Source organism: Lepidochelys kempii, chromosome 12 (assembly GCF_965140285.1).
Source record: "Lepidochelys kempii isolate rLepKem1 chromosome 12, rLepKem1.hap1, whole genome shotgun sequence".
NCBI classification, from domain to species: Eukaryota; Metazoa; Chordata; order Testudines; family Cheloniidae; genus Lepidochelys; species Lepidochelys kempii.
In genome coordinates, this window is record NC_136391.1 from 3136590 (window position 1) to 3156691 (window position 20102).

Consider the following 20102-nt stretch of genomic DNA (forward strand, 5'->3'; position numbering starts at 1 on the left):
AACTGCTGCTTTAGAGGTTCAAATGACTACTAGAAATTGCAACTACAGGATGAGGGAGCTGCTCAGAGGCCCGAGATTCAGGCTCAGCCTAGAAGATAAGTAAGTAGGGTCATGAGACTACCAACACTACCTTCCCCCTTTGCTCCCATCTCAACAGTCAACTCACAGAAATGTCATCCAAGGCTCCAGTGAAGTCAAAGCCGCAAGTCTTGGGATCATAGTAGCGATAGGCATGCAGCTGCATGCCAGCATCCCTAAAAATGGGGGTGTGGTTGCCCCAGGATGGTTTGGGCAGGTACACGTCACGGCTGTACTTGAAGAATCGTTGCTACAGCAGACAGAGAGAGCAAGTTCAACTGGTGTATTCCATTACTGCACATAGGAAAGTCAGTCTCCCAGCAGTAAGAAGTTTAAATCAATGCATGAGCTTCAGCCACAGATGTCCCCTCTCCTCCCATCACCATTTCTCAGGGACTCACCAAGAAACTGGCTCCAACTCTTAGAGACCCAGTCCCAGAAATCGTCTGTACGGTGACATACTATAAGGAAAAGGGATGCAAATGCGTAAGATGCCAAACTACTACACAAAAAATATCTATTCTTAACTCATCAATACCTAAATCCCGTTCAAGACAGCAAGTTAATTCTGCAGGCCTGAGAAGTTAAAAACAATGTTCCATGGATCTTTTACTCAATTTCAAATGGTAACTTACAATACAAACTGAGATTAAAAGTTAGCTAAACAGCAAGACATGGCTCTACATTAGTTGAAATACTGTCTCATCACAGGGACTGGAAGCCAGGAATTGCTGAGCTCCACCTCCAGTTCTAACACTGTCTTCTTTGTGCCCTTGGACAAGGTCACTTCCCCTCTTAAGTGAGTTTTTCAGAAGTGCTCAGAGTTGCCTTCAATGGCAGCAGAGTTAGGCCAATGCCACGGTTAGACCAGAACACATGGTTCTATTCCTGGCTGGATGACCATGGGCAAGGCATGCAGGCTTTGTTGTCTCAGTTCTCTCCTCTAAAATGGGGACAACGATATTGACCTCCGTTGTAAAGCACTCTGAGATGTGCCGAGGCAATGCACTGCAAGAGCTAGAAGTATTATCCGTTGCTCTTTAAACACTCTGCAAGAGAAATGTCGGCTCGTGGTTATGGAATTCTTTTGTTGACAAGTACAAAGCTTACAGGGTGGCCTGTTAGAACAGCCCTACTTGTACAGTATTTTAGTCCAGTCTTCCACCTAGCTCTTTACCCGGCCATTCTTGATAACCTCATTGGTGTCACCCAGTGCCAGCTCAGCTGATGCCTTATTGAACTCCGCCAGCCCTGCAATGGGTAAGTACTCCTTGTCCATCATCTTAGCAGCTATCTGGGCCTCCGCCTAAGAAAGGAACACACATGTTCAGTTTCTGCGAACTTGTTACAGGCTCCCTAAGGCTCTGCCAGAGGTAATATATATTAATAAGTTTCCTTCGCTTAGCACTCATTACAATGGTAAGGTACCACCCAAGAATATAAACTGGCCATCAAGTTTAGGCTTGAAATTAGGTCAAGGTTTCTAACTATCAGAGGAGTGCAGTTCTGGAACAACCTTCCAAGAGGAGCAGTGGGGCCAAAAACCTAACTGTCTTCAAGACTGAGCTTCATAAGTTTATGGAGGGGATGGCATGATGAGACTGCCTACAATGGCATGTAGCCAATCTGTGACTGCTTGCAGTCAGTATCTCCAATGGCGGGACGGGACACTAGATGGGGAGAGCTCTGAGTTACTACAGAGAATTCTTTCCCAGGTGTCTGCCTAATGGTCTAACTGATGGCCATATTTGGGGTCAGGAAGGAATTTTCCTTCAGGTCAGATTGGCAGAGACCCTGGGGGTTTTCACCTTCCTCTGCAATGTGGCACGAGTTACTTGCAGGTTTAAATGCGTGTAAATGGTGGACTCTCTGTAACTTGAAGCCTTTAAACCATGATTTGAGGACTTCAGTAACTCAGCCAGAGATTAGGGGCCTATTACAGGAGTTGGTGGGTGAGATTTTGTGGCCTGAAATGTGCAGGAGGTCAGACTAGATGATCACAGAATATCAGGGTTGGAAGGGACCCCAGGAGGTCATCTAGTCCAACCACCCTGCTCAAAGCAGGACCAATCCCCAATTTTTTCCCCAGATCCCTAAATGGCCCCCTCAAGGATTAAACTCACAACCCTGGGTTTAGCAAGCCAATGCTCAAACCACTGAGCTATCCCTCCCCCTGTCCACATGCCACACAGGTCAGATAGTAGCAGCAAGAACAATGGATTTCAACCACATTCTCCTTAGCACATTCATCCCACCTAATGCAAAGACACCTGTATTGTGTCCAGAGTCTATTAAACGGTATGAATGGAGATGAGCATTTGGGAGGGGAACATACCAGTAGACCCAGAACAGAGGGACGGTCATTGCCAAGGCTCAGATGCCTGGAGAAAATTTCCCTCAGAGAGGCTGATTTCAATGAGTTTGACAATACAGATCTGTGTCCAATTTCCCTGTCCAAAATTTCAGATTGGATTAGAGAGAAGCCAGTAAGATTCAGTGGAATTTATGAGACTGCCCCTTATTAGATTAGCATCAGCTCTTTCTCACTGACACAGCATGGTTTAGGGAAGGGCTCTTTGCATCAGTCTTGTTTAAAAAAAAAAAAAATCTTAAAAGTTTAAGAGATCCAGGCAGCATGATCCCCAAGGGGGAGCCCAGAGCCTAGTCTGACATCATGGAAGTCATAGGCAAGATTTGTTATTTACTTCAACGGGAGCAGGATTTGATCCTAGAGAAGTATTTTAGTTCTTCCTTCAGATGTCAGTCAACTTGATCCAACAGTCATTTTCCAGACCACCCTAGTGCTGGCAATAGGAACTCACACTAACCCCATCTGCCAAATGTTTGTTTAGAAGCAAAGTCTTTCCTATGGATCAATCTCTGAGACCTTCTTCACCCCACAGACTCCTGGCTACAGTACTTCATATCACGTGATGCTTGGATTTTACCCCCTATACCACCTGGTGCTAGGCTTACTTTGCGAACGCTGTTCAGGACATATGGCTTCCCGTTATCGTCCCGGTACGCCCCAACACCCAGGTTCATCTTCTTAGCATTGGTGTCTCGTTTAAAGGCTTCAGTCACCCCCAAAATAGGATCAGGGGGTCCCATCTCCACATGAGACCACCAGGAGCTGCAACAAGGAATAGAAGTGGGAGGATTAGGGTTATGAACAGAAGGAAATGGTCCGTGGCCTATTGCTGTTCGTTATATCCTGGCCTATGGGCCAACTGTAACAGGATCTCTTTGGCACTGGTATCATCATACTTATACCCTCACTCCATTCATTTTTTGCCATTGTCTTTTGAACCTTTTGGTGTTTAAAATAAAATTAACGAGTCTCCCTCCTGTAGAGGGCATCATTGATGTTCCCTGGGGCACGCCAACGAGTCCCCCTCCCGTAGAGGGTATTGTTGACGGATTCTGGGGCAACTCATATGACACTGTATTCCAGCTTCCTGAAGCCCACTTCAGCGGCACTTCAGGGGAGACCGACTGAACACCCTTGTGCTCAGTCTACTGCAGCACACGCCCTGGTGCTCAGTACCTGGTGATGCAGCCTTCACCTCCAGCGATCCCTGCACCCCAAAAACCTTGGCCACAAACACAGTCCCGTTCAGTCCTCTTGTCTGTGCATCCTATACTTGGTTCATATTAAGAAGGGGTGTGAAGAGGTGTCTCGGGGAGTCCCAAACCAAGGTGCATGCTAGAGGTGGAAAGTAAAAGGGTCCTCACCTCTATCTCTGGTTGTGAGAAACTCTCCGAGGATTCCCGATCACACCCTGCTTGCTGTGCCAATCTGTTAAGCAAGAAGATTTTTTCCCCAAGAATCAGACCGCATAGGCAAATACTGAAGGAGGATTTATTTATGGCACCGGGAAGACTGGTAAACAGCTTCGAAAGTATGGTGTTACAGTGACCAGTTATATACATTTTCTTATTAATTTATTTGCATTTATTTGTACTTACAGGGACATTGTTACAAAGAAAGAGAGAACTCTTAACAAAGATAATAATAGGAACATACATACCTATAGAAACCATCCTGATTACATCAATTATCTATGACTACCTTGAGGGGGGAGAGGCGGGCTGGGGTGGGGCAGGAATGAGTACTTACAGATATCTGGGGGCCCTGGGGGTGGCCAGCATTGTCCTATCTTACCAATAAGCTGAGTTACTGGGTGGACATTTGAATATCTAAATTTTTACATATTGACAGAAACCACTGTCCTTGGGCCTCTAAAGCATTCCTGCTTGATCTGCGATTTTTGACTTAGTTGTTAGCTAAATTTTACCTCTTGCCTGACACAGATATGGCATAAGCGCTGCTGCACTGCTGTCAAGCATCATCTGAGGGAAAAGCCAGCCTCTTTGTTGTAACTGAAAGGGTTCTGTATGAATGCAACAATGCACTTTACCAGGGCATTTCCAAGCCAGCAGGATTATTGTGTGACCTGGATACCTCAAGAAGTGACAATTTTAATCTGGACTCTAAATTCAAGAAGCTGTGTCTCTCCATTAAGCTGCATGCACAACTAAAGACTGTACTCATCCCCCACTCCAGACTAAGAACTTTTATGGTGGCAGACGCAGTTAAGAGCCCTGCTAATTAGAGTAATCCTGGACACAAAACAATTTACATTCCATTACATGCTCAAATCACAAGAGATCTGGAAAAACATTCAGACTTGCTTCAGCTAAGCAAACAGCTCCAGCTCAATCCAGACTCTCTGTAAATCATTAATGGGTAGCAACTAAGGGGTCTGATGATTTTCAGATGTGCTGGGCAGCCAGAACTCCACTGGAGTCAATGGAAGCTGAGGATTTTCAGCACTAAAATTAATATAAGGCACTAAAAAGGCTGTAAACAGACAAAAACCACAGTTGCATTTTTTACGCTGTCCTAGATGCATCTTTAGTACTGCTCTGTGATGGTAGGGACCACTCCTACTTCTAACAAACTGGGAAAATCCTCAGTATGTTTTATGACTATTGTATAAAGTGACAGAGATAAATCACAGCTTTAGAAGAGTTAAGACAGCCCTCAGCTGGTGGGAGAATTCACCTAGCTGGCTCTATCTCCGGGAAGCCTGGGATTAAGAGGAGACTTAATCCCTAAAAGAACTCTAGAAATAATGGGGGAGAATTTGGGGGGGGGAGGGGAGGAGTTGAGAGAGACTGGCCAGGATGTGTCACTGAAAAGGCTGGCAGTGTCAAAGATAGAGGGACCAGGCTGTAAGCAGCATAGGCTGTTTCCCCCAACTCAGAGATGGGTACTAAGCCTAACTCACCTGAGCTATCAATAAAGACATTAAGATTAGGTAAGGCAGTATGTGTGCAGGCCTGTTATTTTAAATGAATTTCTCTAAGCACTGTGTACCTTTTGGGAAAGTGTCATGCTTTATTTTACAAATTTATTTTGCATCTGAAGTAGTAGTGTTTTACCCATGAAAGTTTATGCCCAAATAAATCTGTTAGTTTTTAAGGTGCCACCAGACTCCTTGTTGTTTTTGTGGATATAGACTAACACGGCTACCCCCTGACACTTGACATGCTTTATTTTGAAGACACTGTTCCTGTATCACTGCAAACATGTTGTCACAGGCTCTCAAAGGGAAACCCTGGCAGGGTCCAACCACCCCAGTTAGACCCGCTGAATTAGTCACGTTTCTAGGTCCTGGTTTGAGAGAGGGCAAACTGGAGAAGGCCTGATCCCTCTGGGGGTACACTCAGAGACCCTGATGTTGGGAACACTGGGGCATGGCCACTAGCTAACTCGAGGGGATGGAAGACCACAAGTGTCGATGAAGCCCCCTCGCACTAGGCCCCTGTGTCCTTGCCCCTCCCCCTCCTGCCTGGAGGCACTCGCAGCAGCTCTGCGTGCTAGGCCCAAGTGTCCTTGGCCCCCCCGCCTGGAGGCACACACAGCAGTTATGCTGAGAATCTGCAACAGTATGTTGCAGAGTCAGACTGCCTGAAACTAAGCAAGGCCAAACAGGGGAGATATGGAAGAACAATGCTGAATAAAGCAGCTTTATGTATAGTTTAACAAATGATACAGAGAATCAGGGAACTAGCTGGGAACTGGATTGGCTGGCTATATGGATACTTGGAGCAGCTTGCTATTGGATAAGTATGCTGGGAAAAAGGATGTATAAAAGCCTGTGTAACTTCCTGCTCTGTTGTGCAGGATTTGAGATTTTATTCTCCCTGTACCTTTTTGAAGCTTCAAATAAACTTTTCTGCTTCTCCACCCCGTTGTGATTATTGGGTGCAGCACACCGGGTAACGAACCAACTCAAGCTGTTGTTCAGCCTCTCGGCACTGGGTGCCGGCAACAGCTTTTGGCGTCCCTGGATGGGCTCGAGGCTGCAATTTAGCCTTGCCCGGACCCCTCCTGGAGGTCGAGGATTGCGGCGAGAACCGACGCCCAGCGCGCACCGGTGAGTTCATCGGGGGCCTCGGAGGAGACGCGATTTGATCGACCCCAGAGGGCACAACGGTGCAACGCACTCATATAGTGGAGAAGCTGTTGTGGACCACGGTGAAGAACCGGTTCCTTGGATCAGGTAGGATCCTTTAAAATCCGGATTATATGCTCTGTTGGAACCTGGGGACGCCCAGAGTTACCCTGTAGGTATGGGACAGGGACAGAGCTCAGAGGTTAGGGCACGGTGTACGCCCCTAGAGTGCATTCTAGCAAACTGGAAGGTATTTGGTGCGGATCCGATGACTAAGAGCCAATTAAAACGATTCTGTACAGTTGACTGGCCTCAATATCAACTAGAGGACCAGGAGTGGTGGCCACCAGGAGGGTCAATTAATTACAACACGATCCTCCAATTAGTTTTGTTTTGTCAGTGAATGGGTAAATGGAATGAACATATGTATGCGCATTTGTTTCTGACTTTATGTACTCGACCAGATATTTTACAGCGCTGTAATCTGACTCCAACTGGTTTGGTAGCAGCTAATGTTAGTCCCCAGACCCCCACCCCCACTGTAATGGCAGAGCCGGTGTCCCCTTCGGCCCCTACACCCACACCTTGTAAGTCCCCAATGGTTGGCCTATACCCCTTAATCACTGAAACTAAAGTCGCCCGGTCTGGATCAGACAGGCGTCCTGCCACAACTATGCAGGTTTATACTCATGTGCCCTTTAATCCTGTGGATTTGGCTGCTTTCAAAGCACAGGCAGGAGAGTTTTCCACCAACCCAAGCAGGTTTATATCAGTCTTTGAGGGGTGCCTCAGTAGTCACAAGCCGGACTGGGATGATTGTAACGTCCTCCTGCGAACCCTACTGTCTGAGGTTGAAAGACAACAGGTTGTGTCCAAGGCAAGGGAGGAGGCACAGAGACGGTACGACCGGGATCGTATTAATGTCCCTGACCCGGATGCACAAGTCCCCCGAGCAGACCCCAGGTGGGATCCAAATGATCATGGGGATATGACCCGCCTTACCTCCTATAAGGAGTTGCTTTTGCATGGACTCCGTCACTCAGCTGTCCGACATAATAATTGGGCAAAGCCATATGAAGTAATGCAGGATTTAAAAGAAAGCCCAGGGGCCTTTCTACAGCGTATTCGGGACACCATTCGACAGAACACTAATGCAGACCCCGATGATCAGGCAACTGAGTCAATTATTAAGGGAATTTTTACGAGCAGAGCAGCCCCTGATATTAAGAGAAAGTTACAGAAAAAGGAGGATTTAATGGGTATGACCATGGCACAAATTTTAGAGACTGCAAACCGAGCTTATAGTCTGAGAGAGACAGAGAAGGAAAGAAAGCAAGTGAGATTGATGGTAACAGCGGTACAGGCCGGCACTAAGAGAAGTGGCCGGGGAGGAAGGGGCCGTGGACGCGACCGTCCGGGCCTGCAGGAGAGACGACTGGGTCGCAACCAGTGTGCCCTGTGTCGACAGGAGGGACACTGGAAAAATGAGTGCCCAAAGAGGAAAGAAAAGGGGGGTGCCCCTATGATGGCGATGGTGGAGCAGGAATAGGGGTGTCAGGGGAGACGGACCACCCTACCCCCGGAACCCCGAGTAAAGATGCGGGTGGGAAGCTCAGAAATAGATTTTTTAGTGGACTCTGGAGCGGCCCGAACTGCCGTAAATCAGCCTCTTCAGTTGCCAGTAGCAGATTCCCTTACTGTGGTGGGAGCCACAGGCAGGGACACCAAGTGCCTAGTGTATGCCCCAGCGGAATGTGCTTTGGGAGACAGGACTATATCCCACAAGCTGGTATACCTCCCTGAGTGTCCAACACCTCTGCTGGGACGGGATCTACTTTGTCGCCTCGGTGCCACCCTGCATTTTACTGAGGACGAAATAACCCTTACCTTACCCCCTGAGAATGCCTGGATCATGACCCTTGCAGTTGAGCCCTCAGTCATGCAAGCCCCAGAATGGAGCCCGTGGAAAGACCAGGTGTACCCCCTCGTGTGGGCATCAGGGATTCCAGGAAAGGCCACCCACCAGACCCCTATTACTATTCAGCTCATACCAGGGAAAGGCCCAGTGCAAGTAAAACAGTATCCAATCAAGAGGGAAGCCAGAGAAGGTTTACAGGAAACTATAGATCGATTCCTAATGTATGGTATTCTCCGGGAATGTCAGTCAGCCTGGAACACTCCCATTCTACCCGTACAGAAGCCTGATGGCACGTATCGGCTGGTACAGGACCTAAGGGCAGTCAATGAACGGGTTAAGACTCTGCACCCTCTTGTCCCTAACCCGTACACCTTATTGGCTTCTATAGGGGGACAGTATACCCATTTTTCAGTCCTTGATCTGAAAGATGCTTTCTTTACCATCCCAGTTGCCACCCCATCACAGGAGATCTTCTCCTTCGAGTGGGAGGACCGAAAAAGGGTTAAAAAGCAACTTTGCTGGACAGTGTTGGCCCAGGGATTTAAAAACTAAAAAAAATTGATGGAAGCCCCGGCTCTGGGCCTGCCAGATCTCTCTAAGCCGTTTCAGTTGTATGTACATGAACGAAGGGGGGTGGCCCTAGGAGTGCTTACACAGCTGTTAGGAGCATGGACGCGTCCTGTGGCTTATTTTTCTAAGCAATTGGATCAGGTTGCAAAGGGTTGGCCGGCATGTTTACGGGCGGTCGCAGCTACTGCCCTATTGCTTGAGGAAGCCGAGAAGCTAACATTGGGAGGGGTTATGCAAATCTATACTCCCCATATGGTCTGAGCCTTATTGGCTGCAAAGGGAGGGCTTTGGCTCACCCAGGCTCGGATTGCTGGGTACCAGGCTAAGCTGTTAGAGAACTCTGAAGTCACCTTACAGCCTTGCCCCTCCCTTAACCCAGCCACTCTCTTGCCAGAAACAGAGGAACAGAAACATGACTGTTTAGAGATCATAGATGTCCAGTACTCCAGCCGTCCGGATTTAAAGGATGTACCCCTCCCAAATGCAGATTATGAGTGGTACACTGATGGTAGCAGTACTGTAATAGATGGGCAAAGGAGGGCGGGTTATGCTGTTGTGACCCTCCATGACACTGTGGAAGCTGAAGGTTTGCCTGCTGGGACCTCTGCCCAGCTTGCCGAACTAATAGCCCTGACCCGTGCACTTGAACTGTCAAAAGGAAAGCGGGTCAACATTTTTACTGATTCAAAGTATGCTTTTGGTGTGCTGCATGCTCATGCTGGCCTATGGAAGCAAAGGGGAATGCTGACAGCCCAAGGCTCCCCAGTCAAGTACGGGCCCCAAATCCTCCAGCTCCTAGAAGCTGTACAACTCCCCTCGGAAGTGGCGGTGGTACACTGTAAAGCCCATCAAAGGGAGGATCAAGATGTGGCCAGAGGTAACGCCCGGGCAGATAGAGAGGCTAAGCATGCTGCCACCCTGCCATCCCCTCAGACTGAGAATGCCCATATGCATGCCCTTATCCCATCAGTAAGGGAGCTTCCAACCCCTCAGTACTCTGGGGAGGAGAGACAGCTAACTGACAAACTCAGTCTTCGGGAAAAGGAGGGATGGCTCCATTCCCCAGAAGGGAAGGTCCTCTTACCAAAGGGCCTGATCCGGCCGGTGCTGCAGAAACTACATCAAACCACTCATGCTGGCAGGGAAGCACTTATCCAGCTAATGGGAAAATACTTTATCACTTCCGGACTCCGACCCCTGGCTGCCCAGGTACAAGCGGACTGCTTAGTCTGCCAAAAGAATAACCCCCGACCGGGACATCCTGTGCCACCAGCTGCCTAGAACCCACTCCGGGCCCCGGACAAGTGTGGCAAATAGACTTTACTGAGTTTCCCCGGACTCAAGGGTTCAAATATCTCCTTGTTATAGTGGATCGGTTCAGCGGATGGCCAGAAGCCTTCCCATGCCGTAACTGCACTGCCAGGACAGTGGCCCTCAAGGTTGTTAAGGAGATCGTTCCTCGCTTTGGACTCCCCCTGTGGATGGAATCTGACAATGGGACACACTTCACGTCAAAAATCATTCAAAGCATCTCACATGCCTTACAGATCCCCTGGAAACTCCATACGCCCTGGAGACCGCAAGCCAGTGGGGTCGTGGAGCGTACCAATCAGACCCTTAAACGGCATCTCTCAAAAGTGTGCCAAGAAGCCTCACTGCGATGGCCTGATGCTTTGCCCCTCGTCCTACTCCGTATCCGCGTTCTCCCAAAGGGTAGATTAGGGCTCAGTCCCTTTGAAATTATGTTTGGAAGGGCATGGCCCATGAATGGCACCCCAGTTCTGTCAGGGGAATGGGAGTTGGATAATGTTTTTTTGTCACAGTATATGTGTTCCCTGTCTGCTGTTCTCTTGTCTCTTCACAGGTATACCAAGGATTCCCAGCCTCTCCCCTTGGACTCTCCCGTCCACTCCTTACAGCCCGGTGACTCTGTGCTTGTTCGCACCTGGAAAGACGAGCCTCTCCAGGAAAAGTGGAAAGGACCCTATACCGTCCTGCTGATCTCCCATACAGCGGCAAAAATCGAGGGACACAAGAACTGGATCCATCACTCTCGTCTAAAGGCAGTACCTGCCCCCTCGTCAGCAGAACAGTGGACCATCCAACCTGCTGACTCCTCATCTAGTGACGATCTCGGGCTAAAGCTACTGTTTAAAAGACACAAATAGCGGGCACCTTAATGCTAAAATGGGCCCACCCAGGTACTGGAGACCCTGGGTTGGGAAAACTCTGGTAATAATTAATTGGGTAACATTGTTATTCTTTGTATTGGTATTTCCAAATTGTGCATATCGGGAGCATAACTCCTTTGTTTTGCTTGCGCACCATGTTGCTACTTTAACAAACCAGACTGATTGCTGGGTGTGTGCTCCAACTCCACTATCCCCCAAAACGGGAATGCCCCTTGACATGCTGCCCTTGACCCTAGCAGAATTAGCCACCACCAAAGAGCAGGAAAGAACGGACTCACCGTTCTGGAATAAGACCTCTTTACAGCAAGCCACCTATCAGGACCAGGAGTATTCAGTTGCAGTACTCACTGAGGGAGTGTTATGTTTTACCCGAAACCAATCTGATCCCTATGGGCATCCTGTGGGAAAGAGCTCCTGTGTTATTACACAGTGGGCTGATGGGTATTGGATAAAGACCAACAGGGGAGGCCAACGGTGTGGGTGTAATGGTTCCTCCCCTTTTAGGGAAACACTTACAAATAATCTTACCACAAAAAAGGGGTTTGGAAATGTAACTTGCCGTCCAGTTAATATCTCCAATGTAGCAAGCCAATGGTGGGTTTGTAGTGGTTCCTATGGCGAGTGTAATTTGAACGGCACAATTAGAAATGCCCCCACTTGTACCCAATCAGGAGGATGGGATGCCCCCCCTAGGGGCATATGAACTGTTTGGAAAAGCAGCCTTAAATATTCCAGGAATCCCCTTAAGAAACAGTCCTTATTGGGCCCTACAGGGTCACTATTTTGTATGTGGCCGAAAGGCTTACAAGGTGCTGCCAGCCAACTGGACAGGTAGCTGTTATATAGCTCATGGAGTTCCTCATCTTTCCATAACTGCCACACTGCCCAAAGGAAAGATTAGAAATGCCCGAGACACCTCTGTTGAGTCACGAGAAAAGACCCTGCGGCGACTGACTAAGGCATTGGCGGGCAATATGAAGAATCCCCTCACAACCGAGAAGCTGGTAGGGTGCTCTGTACTGGGAATAGCGCCACTGTTTACCGGGCCAGCCCTGGCATGCATAGGCCGCTATACTGTAAGGCTGCAGATGGTACTTGAGAAAGTGGCCTTAGAGTTAGAGGACTCGGTTAGTGATTTAGGGTCAGCAGTAAAAACATTAAATGAAGAGGTACAGCAGCTCAGGACGTTTTCCCTCCAAAACAGGCTGGCTTTGGACTATCTCTTGGCATCCCAAGGAGGGGTTTGTGCCCTTATCGGGCCCCGATGTTGTGTATATGTAAATGATAGCAGTTATGAGATCTATGAAAAGGTGGTACAGGCTGAAGCCCATGCCCGAGCCGGAGCACAGGTTGCCTATACTGCCCCAGAGAACGATTGGTTGCAAACCTTGTTTTCAGGCTGGGGTTTGTCGTCTTGGCTTGGTGGTTTATTTAGCCTGCTATTGAAACTTCTCTTTCCTGTATTGCTTGTATTACTGGTATTATGCTGTGCAGTATCATGTGTCAGGGCCCTTTTGCAAAAGTTAATAAGTCATTCTCTTCAGGGCTATCACAAAGTGCTTATGCAAAGTCCTATTGTAAAGAAATAAGTAGCCCAAGTGAGAAAACTCAGAGCCAAGGCTGTTGAGTGTTCTCAAAGGGGGGAGTTGTTGGGAACACTGGGGCATGGCCACTAGGTAACTCGAGGGGATGGAAGACCACAAGTGTCGATGAAGCCCCCTCGCACTAGGCCCCTGTGTCCTTGCCCCTCCCCCTCCTGCCTGGAGGCACTCGCAGCAGTTATGCTGAGAATCTGCAACAGTATGTTGCAGAGTCAGACTGCCTGAAACTAAGCAAGGCCAAACAGGGGAGATATGGAAGAACAATGCTGAATAAAGCAGCTTTATGTATAGTTTAACAAATGATACAGAGAATCAGGGAACTAGCTGGGAACTGGATTGGCTGGCTATATGGATACTTGGAGCAGCTTGCTATTGGATAAGTATGCTGGGAAAAAGGATGTATAAAAGCCTGTGTAACTTCCTGCTCTGTTGTGCAGGATTTGAGATTTTATTCTCCCTGTACCTTTTTGAAGCTTCAAATAAACTTTTCTGCTTCTCCACCCCGTTGTGATTATTGGGTGCAGCACACCGGGTAACGAACCAACTCAAGCTGTTGTTCAGCCTCTCGGCACTGGGTGCCGGCAACACTGAGAAGGGACAGGGGTGCAACTAGCCCTGTAACCGCCGCACCTAGCACAACAGAGTCAAAATCCTGATCACAGCTGCTGGACATTACCGTAATGTAAGTGTTTGAATAAAGAGTGCAGACCCTCATAATAAGCACAGACCGTGTGAATTTAGAAAGACCTCTCAACTCAATACTGTTACATTTAGCCCATAGAACTGCTCTGACTGGGTGTGGTGTGCAAAAATTCACATTCCATTGTGGAGAATTGCAGCTTTCTATAGCACTTGAATTCAAATGTGTTACACCACCCTTCATGGCCCTGAACGACATAAAAGGCACTGACAGGCTCTCACTTATCTTGCACCTGATCAGGGAGAATAAGTCAGTTTGCTAGCACTATCCCTTTTCTCCAGTGAATTATGATTTCAGGGTTTGATGGTCCAACTCTGCCCTCTACATCAAAGCAAGAGCTCTGTTTTCTTTCAGTGGGAGCTTTGCTCCCCAAAGAGTGCAGAACTAGTGCCTCAGAGAGCCCCCAGGGTTATTTTTTCTAGCAACCTGCTTTTATCTGCCCTACTGTCACTCCAAGGAAGAGGGAGAGCCCTCTTAATGTCAAGGACACACCAGACAGACTGTAAAAAAACAAAACAAAAAAACCCTTGTTATTTCTGTTGGGCCACAGCTAACACACAGCTGCACTCAATGTCTGCAGGCAGTAGAGGTGACAGAGAATGAGGCCTGGAATTTTTAACCTGCACCCTCAATTTGATGAGCAGGTACAGTTTTAATGAGAGTCCCCATCATGAACAGCAGGACTATTAAGGAGAATACCTCATGCAGCTCTGAGCCAGAGAACAATAGACCAACAATCTTTATACTGAGGGCTTATCATAAATATATATCTTCACCCCCTACCCTAGGATCAGGTGGTTTGGGAAGTTTCTGGCAGAATGTGACAAGTGACAGGAGATTACCACTGAGAGGCAGTGAGATCATGGACAAGGTGCTGCACGGGGACTCAGGAGATCTGGGTTCTTTTCTTGCTCTGCCACTGACCTATGATACACCAGGTCAGTCACTTCTCCTCTGTGCCTCCATTTCCTATCCCACCATTTGTCTTGTCTATTTAGATTGTAAGGTCTTTAAGACAGGGACTGTTACTGTGTGTGTGTAGCACCTAACACAACGGAACCCAATCTCAGTTGGGCCCTCTGGCCACTACTATAATATAAATAGTTGTCTAGGTCTATTTTTATGTAGCCCTCATCACCATATCAATCCTTTATTAAAGTCCACTTCTCTATTGCTACTGGGAGGAGTATCTTGAAAGGATGTAAGGATGCATGTCAGCACAAGCCTTAGGGTCCTTATTTAGTTTTAAAATTGACAATATTTTTGTTTTGGAATTTATGGACGGTTGATTATAGAAGCTGTTCATATTTTAAGTGCGGTGTCAGCTGACGGAGGAGGAAGAATCAATCATGTGTTTTGGATATTCATCCTCAGTTCATCTGCTTTAAAGGTGCGTATGAGCAGCCAGAGCTTTTAAAGCTACTTTATGTTATGCAGAATATTGTTTTGTGTTCCTTCAGAAGTGACTGTCTCTGCAAATAACTGGTAACTGCCCTGAACATGGTTTGTGGTGTTTCCACTTTACAAGAGAGCCATAAAAAAAATTATCTGTACACTAGTGAACCTCCTGCGACACACACACACCCCTACCAATTTTTTAGATACTTAGATTGAGCTGAAAAAGCATAGGCTACTTTTGCAGGACCCTTGAAATTACATTTGAGATGGTGAAAGTCCTTTGTATTTTTACCGTGTCTTTTATTCAAGCAGCTTAAAGTGCTTTACATATTAAGGTCCCAAACTTGGAAACACTTAAGCAGGTCAGTGAACTAAATGGGACTACTCATGTAGCTAAGAGTCTGCAGGATCAGGCACTAAGTAGCTAACCCTCAACACTCCTGTGATTTAAATACTTTCATTCCAAGACTGTTTTCACTGGCTCCAGATTACCTTTAGGGCTGATGATTTTCATGTTCATTCTCAGCCAAGGAATGAGTTTTTGGGTGAAGGCTGAAGAAAGTTTCTTCTATGGTTTATTGAATTTGGAAGGAGGGATATGATTCAGCTATTTAAAAGATAAATAGGTTATTTAAATGCAAAAAAAGAAAAGAATCCCCAAAAACAAAACAGAACAAAAAACCCAACTAACTACATTTCCTTTCAGAGTTCAAAGAAAAGGAGGACTTGTGGCACCTTAGAGACTAACAAATTTATTTGAGCATAAGCTTTTGTGAGCTTCAGCTCACTTCATACGATGAAATAAATTTGTTAAATTTGTTAGTCTCTAAGGTGCCACAAGTCCTCCTTTTCTTTTTGCAAATACAGACTAGCATGGCTGCTACTCTGAAACCTTTCAGAGTTCAGATTTTGCTTTTATCAAGGAGAAATGTCTGCTTTGCTTTCTAGGAGTGGCTGAAAACAGAAGTGAAATATGTAATTTTCCTTGTCAGTTTCAGTGCACATCATGTGCTCTTATCTAACCAACTCTGGATAGCCACACATTTACAAACCCACTTACAGAGAGTTTTTGAACTCATGATCCTCAAGAGGGGTCCAAGGCTCAAGATATCAGCAAACTCCTATACTTTTGTGGTAACTCACATCTAATATTTTAATATGTCATCTATGCACTGCACCATACCGAGTTTCAGAAAATTAAGAAAAGACAACGTTAGTCATGCATTAAGGTAGAAATTTTAAATGGCTCAACACCTCAACCTCCATTCCAGCACTGGCTGCATTTCTATTAACCCTGAAGTGCCTTGGGATCCTTTAAGATGAAAGCAGATGTCAGATGTTACAAGTTCTTAAGAAATTGTGAATACCACCAGGGATACAAACTGTAAAGTGAAAAAAAGAGAAGATTAGAAGATTAGAACGTACACCTTTTCAGCTGCCAATGGCCCACAGTGGCTATAACAAGCCTTTCAGCCACTGAACCTGAAGAATTCATTCTTTCAATCAGCTGCAGCAAGCGCTTCCCCAGTCAGGGATATTTTAATAACTAGCTAAAGTCCAGTCATATGACAAGATGTAATAAATAAATTAAATGCCTGATGCAGTTATTTTGCATGTTAAGCCAATTTTATATTTCAGGGCCATTTGTTTTGTAGCTCTCAATCTATATACCAGTTTTAGAGATGCTATTCTTTGCTAATAGCAACTGTAACACAATCAAATGACATTTTAAAGTAATGAAAGGAGCAAAACCAAATACTGCTAATCCCTACCTGACATCACTAATAGCTTTGATAAGGAGAGTTGCATAAAATAAGCAACGTTTACGAAACCTCGATGGCCTTCTGGTCATGGCAGCTTGTAACTAGTTAATAAATTAACAGGGAGAAAGGGGCATATCTGATATCTGCGGATCTTAATTTTTCAAATGGCATCTGGCATATCCAGCTCATTCCAAGAGGAAAAGACTTTTTAATAGCTAGCCACATAGATTAAAAAAAAAAGAATATTAAAAAGCAGAGCTCAGTATAACAACTCTCCCCATGTCCCTTCAGCTTAGTTTATAGTCTAGTTAATTAGGGGCCTGCTCCACTGCATGCAACACCTGCACACAAGAGCAGCATAAAAGGCCCGTTTCTCTCTTCCGGGTACCAGAAAACGTTGTTTTTGACGCTCTCCCTGAAGCCCCGTCATGGTGTGGTATATAGATGACACCATACAAAAAGTAGTATGCAGTACAACACTAATGTTTCTTTTGTGTCCTCTAAGAGCCCAGTGAGGAAGCCTTGCTTTGCCACACTGACAAGAGCCACAGAACACCAAGCAGTGACCAGAAAATGAAGATTCCTTGAGAGCAGTCATTCCCCTCCCAAGGTCTGAGTGTGCTGCCTCTTAACTACTTTGAGTCCAAGCTTCTGGTGCTCCAGGATGGTCATGCGCGCAGCTCAGTGACCTCCAGTTGGCAGCACAAAATGCCATCATTAGATCAGCTTACGTTTTTAAGTGACAATCTGAAGAATTTCAGACTCTTGAAAAAGCTCTGGTTACACCTCATATCCTTACTACCTGTCCATTTCCTAAGAGGAGGGAGGTGTCTAGTGAAATCACAGACCAGGGACCTCCCAATTTCTTAGCCTGACTCACTGTCTTTTGAGTGATTCATTTACCCTGTCTGCCTCAGTTTCCTTACCATTTACATGTATAGTTAATGCAATTCAACTTTTTTTTAAAAGTCACTTCCATCTAGGGTGACAAGACATCTCATTTTTAAAGAGACAGTCCTGTATTTAAGCCCTCCTGCAGGTGTTCTGACTTTTTTCTTAAAAAGGGGAAAATTCTGTTTCCCGCACAATCAGTACTGGTGATGAGCTCTGTAAAGACACAGACCAGGTTATCCCTCTTTCCATTGCCTGCGGTTGGAAGCAGCTCCCATCCTTTCCCACCTGCGCAGTGATGAAAGGCTGCTGCTGACCACATTCTGGTGTGAATCTTGGCAGAAATCTGGGGAGGGGGGCATGTGACACTATGTGACCCCCCCCCATACACGTTGCCTCGGGGAAGACCAGGTACCAGGAGAGGCGGGTCCGTCCCCAGGACCCAGCCAGGCATGGCGCACAGAGAGAGGTCACCCCTCTGTGGGAGAGAGGTGTATGGGAGCGTGTGTTTCACTTCTCCCCATGTGTGTGAGAGGGTAGGGGTGTGTGTCTCCCCCAGGTGAACCCTAAAGCCTTAAAGAAGGTAAATAAAAAGAATCCAACTACACAGTATTTCTTTTTAACAGGGACTCAGTCAACTTAGAATCAATCACAGAATATCAGGGTTGGAAGGGACCTTAGAAGATCATCTAGTCTAACCCTCTGCTCAAAGCAGAACCAATCCCCAATTTTTTGCCCCAGATCCCTAAATGGCCCCCTCAAGGATTGAAGTCTCAACCCTGGGTTTAGCAGGCCAATGCTCAAACCACTGAGCTATCCCTCCCCCCACTGATGTTAATTTGAATGTATGTACTGCATCGTTCTGATTGACTACCATTGACCTTGCTTGAATACGAGTAATTTTACTAGGTGTTCCATATTCAGTATAGGAAATATGGTCACCCTACTTCTGTCTGAACTTCCCTCTATTCTTGTTAGAGGTAACACCTAAGTGTCACTGTAACTGAGATGAGACACAAAAACAATCCCATGTACCCAGTACATGTACTCCGTACAGCTGCCAACACTTACTGCATGGCAGGTTTCATAACCTCCCCTCCCCTTTGAGTGGCTGTTTTAATATTTTTCAGGCAGATGCGACTGCAATACCAGGCAGGCTCAGGGCCAGGCCACGACACGCTTTAGGAACCGCCCCGCCATGAGCGCGGGTGTTGCCAGGGTGACCCCACCGAAGGGGACTGCAGGCCAGAGAGGAGACTAGCCAAGCCCGGAACGCAGGGGCAGAGCCAGGAGGGCCACACCAAGAGGCGGAGGCTGCAGCCCCGGGAGCCAGCGCCCAGGGCCCCCATCCTGCCGGCGGCGGCACCCACCCTAGGGCGCCAGGAGGGGGGGGCGCAGGCCGAGCCACGTGTCCGGGCTCCCAGCCCTGCACTCGCGGCACACGGGGACCGTGCGCCTGGGGCCGGGCCGGGCCGGGCCGGGCCAGGGCCCCCCGCCCCCAGCAGCTCGGGGCCGCCCGCGCACTGAGCCCGGCAGCGGGGGGACGGGGCTCCTGCGCCCTCTAAACCTGCCCTCAAGGGCACAGGCGCGAGCACCGGCAGTTCGCGGGAGCCAATCACTGCGGCGGACGAGCACCACGCCCTCGTCACCTCAGCCAATCCGAGATGCCTTTCCCGACTCCGTCATCGCCCGCATCGCCAGCTCGGTCCGGTACGGGCCGCGCCGAGGGACACGCTCCCTCGTAACGCGAAGAAATCATGGGGGAGGGGAACCGGCCGGGCTGCAGCGAGAGGACCCCCCCCCCCTCCCCAGCGCCTCGCTCGCGCTCCCAAGCCAGGCGCGCGGCCCTGCCCGCGTCGGCGGAGCCACAGTCACGAGCTGCCGCTTACGAGGCGGCCTGGGCGCCGCCGGCCCCGCTCCCGCGGGCGAGTCCCCGGCCGGGCTGCCCGTTACCTGGCTCTGGCCGCGCCGGGGGCCAGGCAGAGGCGGCGCGGGGCCGCGGCGGCGAGCAGGAGCCGGGCTGGCTGCAGCAGGGCCATGGCTGCGGCGGGAGCTGACGCTGGCTGGCCGCGGCTGCCCGGCGCCCCACGCCGCGCTGAGGAGAGGCCTCGCTCGGCCGGCCCGCGGAGAGGCGCCCGGCGAGCCCCGGGGACGCGAGCGCCCCCGCGGGCCGGGCGGGCGGTGTGCAGGCGGGGCGGCGGCCCGGGTGAGGCCCGGGTGCGGGTTGTAGTCCCGCTGAGCAATTCCCGCCGGACGGGGCCTTCCAGCGGGAGAGGGTCAGAGCCCCCCAAGGCCCCCCAGGGCCCCCCAGGGCCCCGGCGGGCGGGCGGGGGAGCCCCTCGTGTGCTGGTGGCAGGAAGCGCCAAGGGGACTCCAGGCGCCGCAGTGCGGAGTCTGAAGGACTCCCAGGAAAAATTAAAAGCTCAAGTACAGGATCTGAAAACGAGATGCGAAGCATCCGGAGGCCGCCTGCCCGCGCAGCTCCCTCAGCTCCCCAGCGAGTCCAGGGTAAAGGCCAGGAGGACCC

At 48.6% G+C, this 20102-nt stretch overlaps 1 protein-coding gene across 1 annotated transcript in view; it reads right to left on the bottom strand.

Moving 5' to 3' along the window:
* Positions 1-19679, bottom strand: part of GOT2 (glutamic-oxaloacetic transaminase 2) — a 34828-nt gene extending 15149 nt beyond the window's left edge. The window contains exons 1-5 of the mRNA XM_073307151.2: positions 19529-19679; positions 3055-3211; positions 1256-1384; positions 480-539; positions 167-328 (exon numbers count right to left, since the gene is read on the bottom strand). Of these exons, the coding sequence (XP_073163252.1) occupies positions 167-328; positions 480-539; positions 1256-1384; positions 3055-3211; positions 19529-19614 (594 nt within the window). The 5' untranslated portion in view covers positions 19615-19679. The remainder of the gene's footprint in view (positions 1-166; positions 329-479; positions 540-1255; positions 1385-3054; positions 3212-19528) is intronic.
* Between the last annotated feature and the right edge of the window lie 423 nt (positions 19680-20102).